Here is a 17006-nt window from a genome sequence, read left to right as displayed (position 1 = left end):
TAGGAACATACTCAACTTTGAAACTATCATCAGTTTGCAAGAAAGTGAAAAAAAAAAAATCAGTTAACTTGCACAGCATGCCCATACTTTTCCCCATTTTTTTTTTAATAGAATATCAACACCTTTTCCCTTTCTTGATGAATGCTGTGGCTGAAATAAAAAAGAAACAAGACATTCTGAAACCAGGACACTTGCGGTCCTCACCTATATCTTTACAAGCACCGTAGAAGGTATAATTCTTTCTGGTGAACCCACACATTAGTTTATGCTGTCTATACTTCTCAAGCCACCTTACTTCAGAACAAAATAGGACTAAACCCCAAATCATAGCTGAATGTAGACTCCATTAAATAGATTGTTCTCGGTGTATCTGAAGAAATTTCCTCCTTCAGCATCTACAGGCTGCAGAAAGTCCTCCATTTCTTTTAATGACCCATTCCCTCTGTCTGATTCCATACAGCCCACTGGCTATGGAAATGACAACACTCAGCAGGTGACAACGGAACAGTCAACAAACAGTGCTGAGATATGTCATTTTCTTCAAATACTTCTCAGAAATCAAATGACACACTACAGTATGCCGTGTCTTGCTCAGATCAAATATTTCTTTATTAAATGAAACTGCACGCTTTTATATATAGTTGCTATATAAAATGCAGGTTTAAGTGTATCGCTTCAAGCTCTGATTGCAAAACAATTTGCTATTTCCCAGCCCTCCCCGAGTCTCCTTTTAGTATATGACCCCTTGGGCAACAACTGCCATAATTCCACCTTGAAAGCCCTGCCCTTACGGAGTCAATACGGTGTACTTACTGGAACTGGGACAAATTGGAGTATGTAAATTAGCACCTTTTCAGTCACCTGAACACAGGAAATCCTCTTGCTATGTTCCAGCTGCTGTCCCTGAGATGTCCCTTGTTACAGCGCTATCCATGCAACTCCTTCAACCTTTTCATAATCTGATCTAGCCTTTGTTCTTAGCCCTTTTTAGAAAAGCATAACGTATCAGGCTAACCTCTATTATAACTTAACTGGTATAAAACTACAGCCATATCATAGCACTCAGTAGCATTTACACATTTGAAGTGCAAAAGAGCATCCAACAGTGAATGGGGGCCTAAAACATTAAATTCCTACGAGAGAGGGTTTTCTGCCTCCTTCAAGCTTCAAATATAACACTTATCGTTACTCTGAATGACTTACACTAGTATAAAATGCACAATTAGATTTCTAAAGTTCTAAATAAATTACCATCAGATACAAGCGTTTACCCTTTTATTACAAGGGGATGGTCTTCTGAGAAGACTATCAATCTACAAAATACTTGAGGAGAGACTGGTGATCAAACCTGAATAGACGCCTATTTAGATTATGTATTTAGCTGCAGAAAGATGAAATAGCATCTATCCTTAAATCATAAGAGAGGAAACTGCTATGGGAGATACCTTATCCCTGGAAAGGCACACTGCAAAACAAGATACTAATCTTTTTTTACCAGAGTCCTATGGCTTTTTTTCACAACATACCAGCATTTAAAGTGTTTTCCTGCTTTTAAACTATGTTCGGGTGAAGTGTTCAAGCAGTTGATAACTGGACATTTCCCGTCACCCCAGATTACTGTTTCCACATAGAATGTGTGTCTACCATTTTCTCAACATAAAACTTAGTATCCTGACTTTTTTAAGATTTTGTTCCTAATTTAATGTTTTTAAAATAATCCAGATTATCTTCTTTGGTCCCATGCACTCAAAAATTGTATTTTTCCAGAAGGTTGTACTCCCCTCTGTATATACAACCATCCCTTGCATCATAAATCCATTATTTTTGTTCAGTTTATACTAAGGCATCAAAGTACCCAATTTATTACTGTTATCTCACTGTTTCTGAATGACTGATTTGAGCTTTATACAATTGTCAGCTTTTCTAGATAAAACCCAGTTGCATATTGAATGCTTTTGATTTTGGATAGAGTTGCAGATTAAGTGCCTGTTTTTCTGCCTTACTCTGTTCAATTTCCAGACTGCATTTTGTGCCCACTGGTATCTCCTTTGTTTCTGTACCTCAATGTGCTGGATGCCACTTAATCTTGGGAAGAAAACTGACAAAAAATAGGCTGTACGTGATAATTAGGAGGTTCAGATTTAAAATTCAAGTATCGAAAGTAGACTACATGTGCGTTTTATAGAAATAATTTCGTCATAGAGGTTTATGCGATCGCAAAACTTTCGGTTCTTACTTGCTACATACTCATTCTGCCTCATCTCATTACACACAGCTCTTCACTGCCAAGAAAAAGTTTAGGATCGCTTTGCTGCGTGATTTGATTTGTACCAACTATTTCCTCTTAATTCATCTCTTAACTTCCAGTTTATTTTTGGCTACTGATTCATAATTTAATATCTACTTCACCCCCAAAATTTTTACTTTCAGAAAGCACAGATCTATGTTCTCCAACACAATCTTAGTTTTGTCAGCTTCTTCACATGTTAATCTTTTTGCCTGCCTTTGACACCTGCTAACCGAGATCAGTTGGTAGTCTACCCTTTTAATCCAACGCAGGCTGCAAGAAGCTAAATGGTCTTCCTCATCCTCAGAAAGGTTCCACTAACATCATCATCATCAACTGCTCTTCACAGATCTCCAAGCCAGTAGAAGTCTTTTCTGCGAACACCTTATACAACCTGGAAAAATCCTCCATAAGCACTACCATCTGCTGCTTCCTCACCTTTAGTCTCGTGTCACTATTTCTGTGTTGACTACTGTTATACGGAGATAACCTCATTATGTAAGACAGAGCGACTGAAAATAGCAAATGAGAAGATAAATCTCCTCCCTAATTTTTTATAGCACTCCAATACTTTCCTGTCTATTTTCCCACTTTTTTCATTTTCTCGTCAGATGGGGCTAAGTGTAATAATTCAGATATTGGAAGAAATGAAATTTCTGCTCAGCTACTGCCTAGCAAGCCACAGAACTACCTCTAAACTTAAGGTTAACTTGTACTTGTTTTGTACTGCTTAGATCAAATTAAAACAATCCAAAGTTTTAGAATACTCAAACATTTCCGGGGGATGACAAATTTTAGAACTATGTATTTTCTTGTTTAATTATGATTATACATACTGGCCAATTTTAATTCCTCAGTGTGCTTACAGGGCAAAGTATTAGCACTTTTCCCTACAGGAACCCTGAAACCATTGATTGTGTGCAACTCTTGTACTTTCACCGACAACCGCTTATTACTGCAAAAATGTAAATAATTTGCTCTTTTCACTGATCTCTACTTTGCTTCAACAAAAAGATTCACCGGCTTTGCACAACCTAAACTGGTTGCATGTTGAACATGCATATTCACAGTATATGGAAAACCCACATCCTGTCCAAAAAGATGGTTCTAGAAAAAAATCAATAGTGTAATTGTCTTGTTATAGTCTAAACTAGTTACTAGAGGTAAACAGCAATACCTTCCAAATTCAACTAAATACTGTAGTGAAATTGTATAGTGAATTCTTTCCACTTTTTGTCTATGCCAAGCATGACAGAATACCATTGTCCTATAAAAAGTATTAACAGCACTGCAATACTAATACTAACACTACTACTACTACTAATAATAATAATAGAAATGGAGGACAAGACCCATTTGGATAACAGAGAAAAAAAAATCTGATATGAAAGTTGCCTTCAAATTGGGCATTTGTTTCTACACTTTCTGTATTTGATGACACTCCTTTATAAATTAGATGACGACATTGCATTAACTTGAAGAGCATGTGGAAACATTTTCCCAATAGCAACTTTCAGTGTTTCTGGTTGAATATGGCGGAATATGGCAGATTTTGTTTTGTTTTATGGCTGTTGAGATACAAACACATTTTTTTTAGCTTTCCGGTGATCATGTGACCATGAGTACTTCTGTGAATATTACATCTATGATTCAGTTTGTTCTTTGCAGCTACTACACAGCTCAGACAATGGGATGGGATCAGACTTCGGAACACAATTATAGACCCAGTTTCTTTTAGTTTAGGAGTGCAGGTGGATCGGATAAGTAGCTACCTGTAGACAGAAGATCAACTGCTGGAGTGTTCACTTGGAATAAAGAAACTGCTATTGACTTTCCTTTTTCCTGATGAGATTGCACTTTATCTGACACGCTCCAGAAAGTAACTCAGTGACCTAGATAGAGCCTAAACTACTCTAGTTGGTACTGGCATCACCTGAAATGATTCACTAGTAACCAGAAATGTTGAATTCATCCCACACATTCACCTCACAATTAATAAGGGGCCCACCCTGAAAAACGGCAGCACACTATGTTGACAAGCGGGATGTATTTGTAGTTTCACGCTAGCCTTATTATTACAGTCCTGGATGCCTTAACACAAGTAATTTTTTTTAAAAAAAGAATATAAAACTATTAGAATGAGACATCTTTCAGTTCTTCACAATGCTGGCAATTCATCACGCTTCCTACATCCACAGGATGTGGGTGGTTTGTTTGTTTGTTGACTTTAACTATAGAAAAGCTGAAAGAACATCAATGGGTCTAATAACCTGCGGCTTCTCTATAGAATGGAGGTAAAGACACAATTAAATCTCCATGAAGTTCCATCCACAAGCTGAGGCTTGCAGTGGAGTGAAAAGGATGTGAAGTATGTTTACAAACTATCAGATTGCCTTTCATTCACAGAACGGATGGGACCGCTGCATGGAGTACAGCCAAACTGCTGCTTTGGAGCCACATGTAGCTTCCAAGCCCTCCAAATTCCACTCCTGTTCTACGACTACATTACAATGGTCACGTCTGTGCTGGTACAGAGGCTCCTAGAAAATAAAACAGTGACTTGTGTATACTACAGATGACTTTGATGGGTCACCTTGGGCACAACTGCACGAGCACTACAGGTATCCTCTCTGAACTGCGTCTGATTACAGGGCTTTTCCACACAAAACAGGAAAAAAAATTTCATGGAAAGGGTCACTGGGCACTGGAATAAGCTGCCCAGGGAGGGGGTTGAGCCACCTTCCCTGGAGGGGTTTAAGGGACGGGTAGAAGAGGTGCTGAGGGGTATGATTTAGGGAGTGTTAGGAATGGTTGGACTCGATAACCCAGTAGGTCCCTTCCAACCTAATGATCTATGATTCTATGAACACTAGTACAGATAGGACAGTACAGACGATGTAAGAGAACTAGCCTCTAACTTATTGTGTATGGCAATATAATGCTATATGGTAGTGTTACAGTTTCATAACAGTTGAATAGGCACTATTGAAGCAAAGAATGCAATTATGGAAGTCATCACTCCGCTTCTACGCAGGAATATAAGATGTGTCCCTGCTCATTATAGTTCACATACATGGTTCTATTCTTATACCTAATACCACCTTTTTACCCTATTTTGACTTTAATTCCACATATTTTGTTTAATTCCGCATATTTATTCTTTAAAAATGACATTGCTATCTTTAAAGGAAGAATTATATATTTTTTACAAATATTAAATTTTATTTGGAAATACTGTCTGGTTTACTTTTAATTGTTTTACAGTTCAAATTGTAAGGTGTGTTCTTTTTTGTTCAAGAATGTTAAAAGCAACTAATTTAAATATGCAAAATTATCTTGAGTTGTTCATACGTGAACTTAAAAGCCATGCAACACAGGAAAATTAAGTAATTATGCCTCCAAGTTATTTACTGCAATTAAGCTCATTTATCATATGCAAATTAGTGCAAACTGGTCTCATTAGTTACTAAATTACTCAATATGAGCTGAACAATGTAGCACTCCAGTTTGTAATGAAAAATCCCTGTAGAGGCAAGCAGTATCAATTAAGCTAATTTGCATATGCAAATATATTCACTAACTTTCCCTTTTCTCTATATTTAGTTCTACATTTCTTGATCATTCCTGATTATATGAAGAATATGGGGTTACTGACCCTTTTCCACATCTTCTCAATAGCAATGAAGTTATAGAAAAAATGCAGGGCCACTGAAAGAAATTCTAATCTTCTTTCTAGTTTTTACAACCAGTTTCAGCCAAATTTTTGAATAGCAGGTACTAGAAGTAATAATTTTTACTGAATTTCTTTAATAAGCAAATATAAAATATATATACAGAAATGTAAAACCGAAGATGTCTTTACTGAAGTGTATTCTCATTATAACACCGCTTTTCAGACAAAGAATGTAGAAAATAACAGAGCACACAATTTGGCAAACAAAATACCTTGTCAAACATTAATTAATGTATAGCCATTATCTATTTTTCTCCTCTATTACAAGCATTTCTACTGTTCATCATTCAGGTGCTTTTACTCAGAAAACATTTAAAAGACTTTTTGTCCTGATGTGAAGCTTCTGATATAAATAGCGTTTATTAAATATATCAGACACCATGTTTCGTGGTGTCTTTTCTTCCACAAGCACACAGCGGATTGTGTCTTCGCTTCAAACCTACTATAGGGATCTCTTCAGCACAATATATAGCAATCGGTTGTGGCTTGGAAATTTTTTTTACTTGACTAACCGATGCTTGTAGACTCAAGATCTAAAACATTACAAGTCGTGCCTCCATTTCTGTGTTTACAACATCACTATAAATGAACCATAGCTACTTAAAAACATAACGTACTACGCTTCCCAGGTGGCTGACAATAAAGTATCAAAATACTAGAAATATTAGAGAGGCTCCTTAATTTCTAAGTTTACACTTAATCCAGTCTTCAGAATATTCATAGTAAAGGATATTAAACAAACTAAGTATTAATTCAACTTCCTCAGACAGCGGACTCTGAAATCAAACACAGGTACACCCAAGATATAATCAACGTTGTTTACTTCACTTGCTAACGACACTGATCACAATGCTGCCTTGAAACTAATTTCTCGGAGCAGCAGAGTAAACGAGGACTTGTTAGAATGTATTTCACCACAGAATCTGTCTGATTGTTGTTTTAAAAAATCATTTGGTCTTCTGAAGATTATCTTTATACTTCAAGACCACAAGGCAGTGCTTCGAAGCACATCCAGATCTGTTACAAGGGATCATCTCAAGGCCAGACCTAGGCTTTCCTTCCAAGGGTTGATTACTCTGCTAAAATAAGACAAGACTTTAACATATCATGATAAACTTTCCACTATTATTAATTCATTTCGTCCTTTATCCATCATCAACAGTCTATACTCTTCTAAATGTCAGAGTGGAACCTTCTGTTATCAATTGAGAGATTAATGGGAGTAATTTGGTAAAAGCACCACCCTCTCTGAAAAGGCCACACCTCAACAGATATTCAATACGATGCTGATTGTAATTTTGACTGAAATTCCTCAGTTACACATGCCAGTGCAACACACATTTTTTTTATTAGTCCTATGATAAAGTTACATCCTAAAACTACCTTAATTTATCATACACATGTACAAAAAGTAAAAAAAAAACCCATAAAATTCAGATGTCAAGTAGTTTTCGAAGTGACCATCCTAGTCTTTATAATTTTCATTCATAAAGATTCATAACTAATATCTAAGCAGCGAATATAAATGAGTCTCAATGAGGCTTTATCTAGATATTTGTTATAATTCATATTGTAAAAAAACATACCTTTAGGATATACACTACATGTTTGCTTACTCAAAACAACACTTTGACAAGTTACACAAACTGAAATATTACAGATCTGCTACTTCTTCCTTGTTTCTATACTTATGAGACAGCATAACAGTGTTTCTGATACGCAAACACAGTACTGCAGATATCTTTGATACAGTAACTATGACACATATTTGCTTACAGAATCAAAAACTTGACCTAGACCTCTGCCAAGGGTGTACAACCAACAAAACCACTTCATTCATGATTTCTTTTCCAAAGAGAAATTCCTTCTACCAGTTAATTTCATGTTTTCGTGTTTTCTAAAATTATTTTTGTTGCTATTTTGCATAAAGTTACTTTATAAAGATGTGAAAAATCTGACATTATCCACACTGCTTTCGAATGCCACAGCTGAGTTAGTACAGAGAGATAGCTCTCAATCATTTCAAATTAAGTGGAATATTCCTCATGATAATATCCTAATTTACCTCTTTTGTACCTCTCAAAAGATAATACACCAAGCAATATATTTGCACTGAGAAGCTGTGTACATCGCTAGAGAGCAGTTATTCAGTGCCACATTTAGAAAAGACTACATGGGTTTTATTTCTGTAGTGCTGGGTTTTTGCCTTGTTGACAAAACACATCACATTTGTTCTTAACTGTTTCTGCTCCACATTTGATTACTGCAACCTAAGAAACGCTGTAGTAATCCTGACAAAACAAAGCATGTATGTTTCCATCAGGTCATCGCTTTTCAGTTTAATCTTCTTGGAATGTAATAACTTGTACAGTATGAGTAAATTCTTTGACAAATACCAGATTCATTTATATCTCATAGTTAAGGAAACCCAAGAGGCATGCTGACGTTCGTTTTTTTTCCCCTCTTTGCAGATGGGATACCATGGAGGAAAACATTGCTGATAAACCAAAGCAGTGGGAAAAAAACCCAACTAAAACTATACGTGACGAGGCAAATCAAATCACCAACACAAAATACTGTTTTGTGCACAAATACACACAAATAAAAAAGGCATTTTGTGAGAAAACACCAATTCTAAACAACAACACACTGTGATTCAGCTAAATAATCCTTGCCACTCTCATTAACATTCTCCCAAACACAGGCTTTCTAAAAGGAAGAAAATAAGAAATAAATAAAATAAATAAAAAACCCCACTCATTAATAAAAGTACTGACAACAACGCTATTTGAATTATTGTCAGAAATACGACTAACTAGTTTCTTTGATTTTTCTTGGAAAAGCCATTTTTTTTACCTGTAGAATATGACTTCCCAAATGTGATTCAAATACTTCAATGGCAAGGGCACTGGGACTTCTCCTGCGCTGGGCACCTATAACTGAATAAGAAACAATTATGTTGCAAGGTCTGCACATTCATTTCTAATTCACCCCTGATCATGCCATTTGACATTACTAATTAAATATCTTTTGCATTTATACACCAGTGTTAATTTCAAATTTGACTTGCATATAGTAAATAAATTTTCAGTGACTCAAATTTGAAGGATAAAAGAATAGCTGTTCTTTTAAAAAAAAAAAATCTATTTAAATGTCCAAGAACTCCGGAAATTATTCATTTATTCAAATATATCCCAAGTCTATGTAGAAGGCTGGTTTTGTACATGATGATGACAGCAGGCAGAATCTAGTGTAAGAAGAGGCTATACATAATGTAAGTGTTTAGATACATGAGGATAAAACCTAAAAATTACTCAGGAATTGGGAATAGATGAGAGATTTATCTGAACATGTTATTTATCTTATTTGAAGCTGAAATGAAGCAAACACAACATTAGAAAGTCAACTTCTGTAAGCACATCTTAGATATCAAAGTTATTACTAAGCCTAGGGAAGTAGTGTAACATCCTGGATATCCACGTTAGTTGCTGGAACAGGTACTTGAAACTTCAGATTCTTCATTTAAATTACATAGTTTAAAAGTAAAATGTAATTAATATGTATTTATGTTTCAAAGGCAGCATTGACTACAAAAAGGCTGAAAAATCATAACAATAGTATTTTGTTAAACTCTGTGGCAGGAGCGCAAAGGCAGTATTTACGTCTGAGTATAACCAAACACACTCATCTCCCGCAAGCTGAGGTTCCTGATTAGGTCTATGCTGTCTTTGCCATACGATCAGAGAAAACTAGAGCACAGAGAAAAGAGCTCGGGGCTGCAAGAACCTTCCCTTTTATTCTTGTCTACCAAAGCCAGGCATATCCACAGCAGAGAGAAGTGAAGTTCATTCCGCACCCTTTTAAGGTGTGTACAAAAACATCTACATCCAAAGATCCCGATGGTCTCATGCCTCTGGAACCATCACAACACTAGCGCATGTACTGCTCTCTTTACAATACAAACCAGAATGGATGACTGTCATTACTGAACAGGCTAATTTAACACCTCCCAATACTGAGCAACGATTTCTCAGTCTCCTATGATACCGAATGCCAAACATGGTATCAGTAAGAAAAGATAAATGCCAACTAATGATAGTCATATTGACCTAAAAATGTAATATCATTCCTTATTGATGCTTCACGTAATTTCCTTGCAGGAAATTCTGAGCTATTTATACTGGGCAAACAGGTGGCTTCATTGCTAATAGATTGAAGCAATAGCTCATAATTACAAATGGTGACCGCTGGAGAGTCAGTATTTTTTAAGTCCTCTTTTCTCTGAAGGTATTCAAGGACACAGATGTTAACAACTTAAGAGAAAAGACTTTTAGAGACTTCTTCTTTATACCGCTAAAGTTGCTAAGAGACTGAACTGATGTATTCAGTTGTTTGGTTTCTTTTAACCTCAGTTATTACTATGACTGATCAGACAAGTCAGCATAATGTTATTATTTTACAAGTTTTAGGTACTTAGTCAGTCTTATATTTTTCTATATCAACCTTCTGATTCTAAATAGCTGTAAATTTCTATAGCTGTACTGTGCCGACTATAAACAGCAATGCTTATTTCACACACACAAAAAAACACTTTAATGTTTCTAGCAACTTAGACTCCTTTAACTTTCCTTTTTGCAGACAGATTTAAAGATGATCCATTTTTGTCCTTACCCTGTCTCCAGATACATTATCAAACATTTGCTTAAACTGAAGCTCTACCTATATTCCTGAGAGAAAACTTAGCTTTAGTTGTGGGACTAAACAAAATACATAGCATTGTAAAGATTACCACTATTCCAGTTACAACTGCTATCACTTAGCACTATGCTTTGAATGGTCATTTCATTTATCATCTACAATAAACAAAAAGGAAAGTCACAATTTTGGCCTGCCAGGCATTGCTTCAGAATAGTCTCCAGAAGAGCACTGCAAAAAAGAATAAAAAAAAAAAACAAAAAAAAAACCCACAAAACCTCTCTGAAATCCTTTAGGTCCTTTCATTCTTCTATCTAAGCTGTGTTATACTTTCTACTACTGTCTGAACACATCACCACTCAAAATCTGCCTTGCAATTAGTTTTCTGTTCCCTGCCCATACCCTTCCCTCTACGTTCTCCTAGCATTTAAAGGTGAATAGATTACACGTTGAATCCAGTTCTACGGTGCTCGTTGTTAAATGCAGTTTTTTTAGCGTGTGAATATTGTAACTTGAATAAAGTGCATAAAGAGGGGAATACTTTTAAAAGCAGTATCTTTAAATTCAAATGATGTCTACAGGTAAACCAGCAGTTCTTCATACTTGGGACACTCAGTTCTATAGGTCAAGTGAAAACACTTCAAGGTCAGCACGTTAACTGGAAAACACGTGAGGGCCACATCTTAGCTTTAAAATTTGTCGATTAAATCCTCTATAAATGCCTGCATCCTAGTGGCTGGTACACCAGGCAAAAATACTTTCACGCCATTCAGTTCATTGACATTTCTATAGCAGTAGAACTCTTGGGTGCATACGTCCTCCACTTACTCTGGTGATGTCAGGTCGTAATGACAGTTCCTAATTTTGCAGCCAACGTTAAGTATGTCAGACTGAAAACAATTACGCTTCTGCTAGCCATACTGCAACTTTTTTTTGGTAACTGAACAGATGTTAAACATGCACTTTCTGTATTTCCTCCATTGTTCACATTTTGAGGAATGAGATAAGGATACTGAGATAAGTATACAATAAGGGAAACAAACTTATTTTTTGACCTTCTGACTTCATTGCTTCATCATTTTACTTACTGGAGCTTTCAAGATTTCTTGATACCTATCTGCATCAGAAGAAATAAACTGTTTGGGGTATACAAATGCATATCACATTGATACCTTTCAAAAACATGACAAGCTCACAATCCAATCATAGCACAAAGCCTTTTATTTGTACTGAATGGATTGTTGGCATGTCAATAGATGAAAGGAAGACATAGGCTGAAACAGTTGGATTAAAAAGCAGGCCATGACGTTATTTTATTCAAAAATTTCGAAACATAAACTATAAGTACTGAACTGGCTTCTATCACACAAGGCACACCCAGTTATCTCTAAATCTCTCACTTTGCGGATGGAACCATCAGGAGCCACAGCTCAGCTGCTCACAGAAATCTTGGGGAGAAAAAGATTTAGGATTTATATCACAACATCTATAAATCAAAGTAGTTCAACAACCTTCACAGACCTAAAGATGTGCAAACACATCTTTTTTTAAATGCACGGATACCATTTTAAATTCAGACTCTTCGCAGAAAAAAAAAACACACTGCATATATGATTTTTTTTTCTTTTTTTTCTTTTTAGTAATGGGAAGTAGGGGAAATTGGGATGTGGAGAAGGGTGAAACGTGTAATATACTGCAACAGGATTCCCACAGGGAGCAAGTTCCAAACACAGGTTATATTCTTCCAACCTCCTGTTTTAGTGGTATGAATAGACACCTCTAAGTAGGCTTTTTTATGTTGTCATGTTTGGTACTGTCTACGTGTAATTGACAAAGTTTAAGGTTTGACTGTACCACCGAGGTTGATTAAAAAGTTGACTGAGCCAATATTTGCATTAAATATTGACTGTTAACAGCGACAAGAAGCCAGAAAGATTGGTTTCACACATACACCATATAAGCTGGAGCAGAGGAATCTCTCTGTTAAGATCTTCTACTTTCCATGGCATTAGACTACGACTTTTACTATTCAGAGTGACATGTCTATTCCTCTCACAGGATTATTCCATAACAAGCTATTAAGAAGCAAAAAATTCTAACTGCTCACTAATTCCTCTTTAAATTTCCTCCCTCAATGACTAATCTGGCTATGCATGAGGTGAAGGAAGAACCACATCCCTTTCAGTGTGTCTTGGGGGCAGTCTAAGCATGCTTAATGCAATCTCAAGAGCATTCACAATTGTACTAGGAAGAGTGGGAAACTATGGAAAAGAAAAATGTAGACTGCCTAACAAACATTTCCAAGCATCCCGAAGAGACAGAACTTCCTCTCAGACTCAGTTCTAAGCTATTGGAGCACAGAATGACCAAAGACTGATGTTCACTGAGACTTTCTACTAGTGGAGACAGAGTTCTAATTAAGAAGCAGCAGCATTTATCGATTGCTATAAGTGAAAACACACATCACCAGTACAATAATCAGCTCTCCCTAAAATACTGTTACAAGTTGTTGCACGTAACCTTTCTACATAAATTGTTTTTGTGGAAAGTCTGGTGAAATTTAGATGAAGAGTTGTTAGATTCTCTTGCTTCAGTAATAGTTTTAAAACTAGTTTTTAAAACAATACTGAAGTTTTTAATTAATTCCCCTGTACTATTATTTATTTATAAATGCTTTTTATCAACTAGCCTCACCATACTTATTTTTGTATTTGATTTCATTGACTTTTCAGAGCAGCACCTTTCTGTATGCTTGGAAGCAGAGGTGGACGTAGGACCATCCCACTACACCCTTTTAGGCAATCTGCTGTCTGAAGAATTATGAAAAAACAGAGGGGAAACATTGTTTCCCCTTTTTTATCATGAAGAGCTCTAATTATGACTGCCAACAAACTCAGGCTTTAGTATACCAAAGCCTGAGCAGATCTACATAAATAAAGTTTACAAACACCTTAACAAAAAGAAAATTATCTGTTTCATTCATAAAATATCTAACCATACCAGGCTAACTGCATAGAAGTTTCACATAGAGTTGACTAATATTTATTCCTGTAGGTATCAATAAAATAAATTATCATTTCAGATGAGACAGCATGAGAAGTAGAGTTGTCTGAATTGTCTCAGATGACTATACGTGCAAAGCAGTTCACAGCATGAGTGTGGCTATAATCTCTTAAGTATTCTTTTCCAGAGTTTAACATTTTTTTTATTCAAAGTAGAAAAAAGTTCTATACATATTACAATACAGCCTTGGTGTGAAGTAGATTCTACACGAAAACTTCTCTTTTGTTATTTCTAGGGACAACTCCAAATGCTCATGAAAGATCAGTGAAGGTGAATGGGATAATCAGGATGGTTTGGCAGGAAGAGGTGAGATATCATCTTAAAATCTTGGGGTTTTCCTATGAGATTTAGCAAGTAATTTGGCAATACTCAACTGCTGTGTTTTACAAAAGACAGGGACACTAAATCAGGGGCTAAACTGAAGAACAGAAGATGAATATCAGAGGACAAAACGTAACCAACATTTGACTCAGAAAGAAAGGCCAATATATACGTATGCTAAGATATACAGAAGCTTTGTTAAAAAAAAATTATTTCACATTTAATACCTTGTGATCGATGTGGGTTTTTTCATTGATCCTTTTTTGCTATCCCATTTATGACTGATCCTAAGTTTCAAAAGAAACCTCCAGCAAGAATCAACTCCTCTGCCTAACACGTATGTTGAGAACATAAGGCGTAGATGATACGTATTCAGATCCTGATCTGAAATGGATGAATGATAAGCAACCAGCATAACGTAAACAGAGATGTTGCCCTCTGATTTGGAAAGAGTATCCAATGAAATTAAATGATGTCAGCAGTCTACCTCACCACAAGCCATCACGTGATCTAAAATTTAGGTCTCTTAACCACCTTCACAGATGGGAAGAAGAAATAAATCTCAGCTGGAGTTGCAACATATGTGGAGAGGTATTTTATCTTGGTTTAGTAAAGCTATGGGAATCATTAATGCTGTGCCATTACCAACTAAAGTATCACAGCAATAAAGTATCAGAACAAATTTGTCACAAAGGACTACATGTAAGATGCATAATGCAATATATGATAATCAACTTACAAAGCTAACAATGGCATTTCCAATCTATTTTTTGTGTACACAAATGCCTATTATTCTAGATGTCCATCTTCTGGTCACTGATACAGAGCATGTATTCATTACCAGGGAACCCAGGGTGGAGAAAGTAAACTGAAACCTTCCATGGAATAACGAAGTAGTTATAAAGAATGCACTGGTTAGTTAAAGAAAATATTATGTAACACAATTACAGGTGTGTTTTATTATTTGTAGTAGTTCATTTATGATGCTTCATCTAAAGCTCCAGAAATTAACAGCATTTTTACTAAAGTTTGCTTTTCAAATTCAAGTTTGCTTATTACTATTAAACTTTTTTAAATAGGTTTTTTAGTTTCGATAACTTAAAACTGATGAAATTAAAATGTTGTCAACAAAATAGAAAGTATTATATCACTTGTTAATTGGACTGGAATCAATGTATTTGAAGGGAAAAAGTGCACTCCCTTTAGAAAAGATTCAAAGTGAATGGAAAAAAAACCTAGATAAGTGGCTGTCTTAGTGTAAGTTATCATAAAATATGATGAGCCTGCTCCTTTTTCCTTTCCCAATTATTTTCATCGGTTTATAGATCTGTTCCTTCACACAGGGTTTGGTTTTTTGGGGGCAGAGGTAGGGTGGGTGGGAGGAAGCAGCAAGCTTTCTTAGATCCTAAATGTCTCTTTTATTCTTTTTCTGAACTTCTTAAAATTTTAAACACGAATTAAACATGCCTTAAGAGTAAGTATATTTGAGATTATCATGTTCTCTATTTGATAACTCAACCGGCGCTGTTTCTTAATTAGCACTTACTTGCACATTTTAAGAGTTTATTTCAGAGATTTTTCTTTTCACTGTAAAGTATGAAGCCTTTGCTGTGCAAGAATTTCCAGTCATCTAAGCAAAAAGAGTTCTCCATCTGTGGCTGGGGGCGGGAGCACTGGCCTTTCTCCCACACTGTAGTTGTTTCTATAGGAACTATTGTGCCTCCTTCAAAAGGGCTACAGACAGGGTGATTAAAATTCTTCGTGGGAGAACCCCCACTCTTCTCCTTGACAATGAAATTCTTCAGGGAGAGGGCTAAGCCTCCAGTTCAAGAATGGCAGCACCTGAGGGAGTGATGTGGCAGAGAGAATCACCACTGCTTCAAATTGAAGCACAAGGAAAAAAAATGCAAAGGTCTGCACTCCTGCATTAATTTTCTTCCCCTCTCACGCAATACGGTATCACTGGCCAAAACTCCTGAGAAACAGAAGGAATAACTTCACTCAGCCTCCACAATATAGAGGACAATGCAGAAAGTAAAGAACACATAATTTCCATTAAAATCAGTAGCAGGAGAAGCAAAGGAACAACACCATCCATAAAACAATTAAGGATAAATATTAACATTCACTTTGGCCGTCAGCTTCTCTGTAAGGCAGAAATACATGCTTTGACGCAGAGGGAGGGACCGCTGTCTCTGATACAACCGCACTTGAGAAACCTCCCAGAATCAAACTCACTTCATACTGGTTGTTTCACAAGTCTTTACAACTTTTGCTCTCAGAAATCTAGGAGGAGGAAGAATTTATACAGAATATAAGAATAACGATTGTGATCCTTATAAAGACTGTTCACTTCTATTGCACTTTCACAAGCAGAATAAGAAGCAGATAACTATTCCTCAACCATACATCGATATTATTAGATGGCAGCAGTCTTACAGAAGAGAGAAAAATGGCTTTAAATTGCAGTCCAGAGAGGATGAGTAACAAATAAGGGGCAACGTGAAAAGAAGCACAAAAATGTTTTGAAAACTGTCAAAGAATTAGATGCGGTAGCTGAGAAAGTGCTGGTGTGGACAGCTGGAAGTAAAAGATACTTTAGATATTACTGTATCTTTAATGAAATAAAAGTGATATCTCAATAAGTGAGATAGGAGCTTCCCAGGCAATCTAATTGCTGTAAAGAGATGGGAAAATAATGTCTACAGAAGTATGGGAGAAAAAGAGGCAAATTAGGGACAGCTGTGTGAGGCAATGGAGTGGGACACAAAAAAAAGTGGGGTTAATTAAGAACTTAAAAACCTAGGAATTTACCAGTATTTTAGAGAAATGTCCACTCCACAAGATTTGGCTCTACCAGCAGAAAAATGCATAAACATTATGACAGCATGAAGAAATTCTTCAAAA

The 17006-nt window shown here is 36.1% G+C and overlaps 1 protein-coding gene across 4 annotated transcripts in view; it reads right to left on the bottom strand.

Moving 5' to 3' along the window:
- The window catches only part of NPAS3 (neuronal PAS domain protein 3), a 605022-nt gene that overhangs the window by 297652 nt on the left and 290364 nt on the right, over positions 1-17006 (bottom strand). For all 4 annotated transcript variants that reach the window (XM_054068725.1, XM_054068726.1, XM_054068727.1 and 1 more), the window contains one exon: positions 8877-8959. In XM_054068725.1, the coding sequence (XP_053924700.1) occupies positions 8877-8959 (83 nt within the window). The remainder of the gene's footprint in view (positions 1-8876; positions 8960-17006) is intronic.

Source organism: Cuculus canorus, chromosome 5 (assembly GCF_017976375.1).
Source record: "Cuculus canorus isolate bCucCan1 chromosome 5, bCucCan1.pri, whole genome shotgun sequence".
In the NCBI taxonomy this organism is placed as follows: Eukaryota; Metazoa; Chordata; class Aves; order Cuculiformes; family Cuculidae; genus Cuculus; species Cuculus canorus.
Note: the sequence above shows the minus strand (reverse complement) of the source record. Positions and strands in the feature narration are given on the sequence as shown.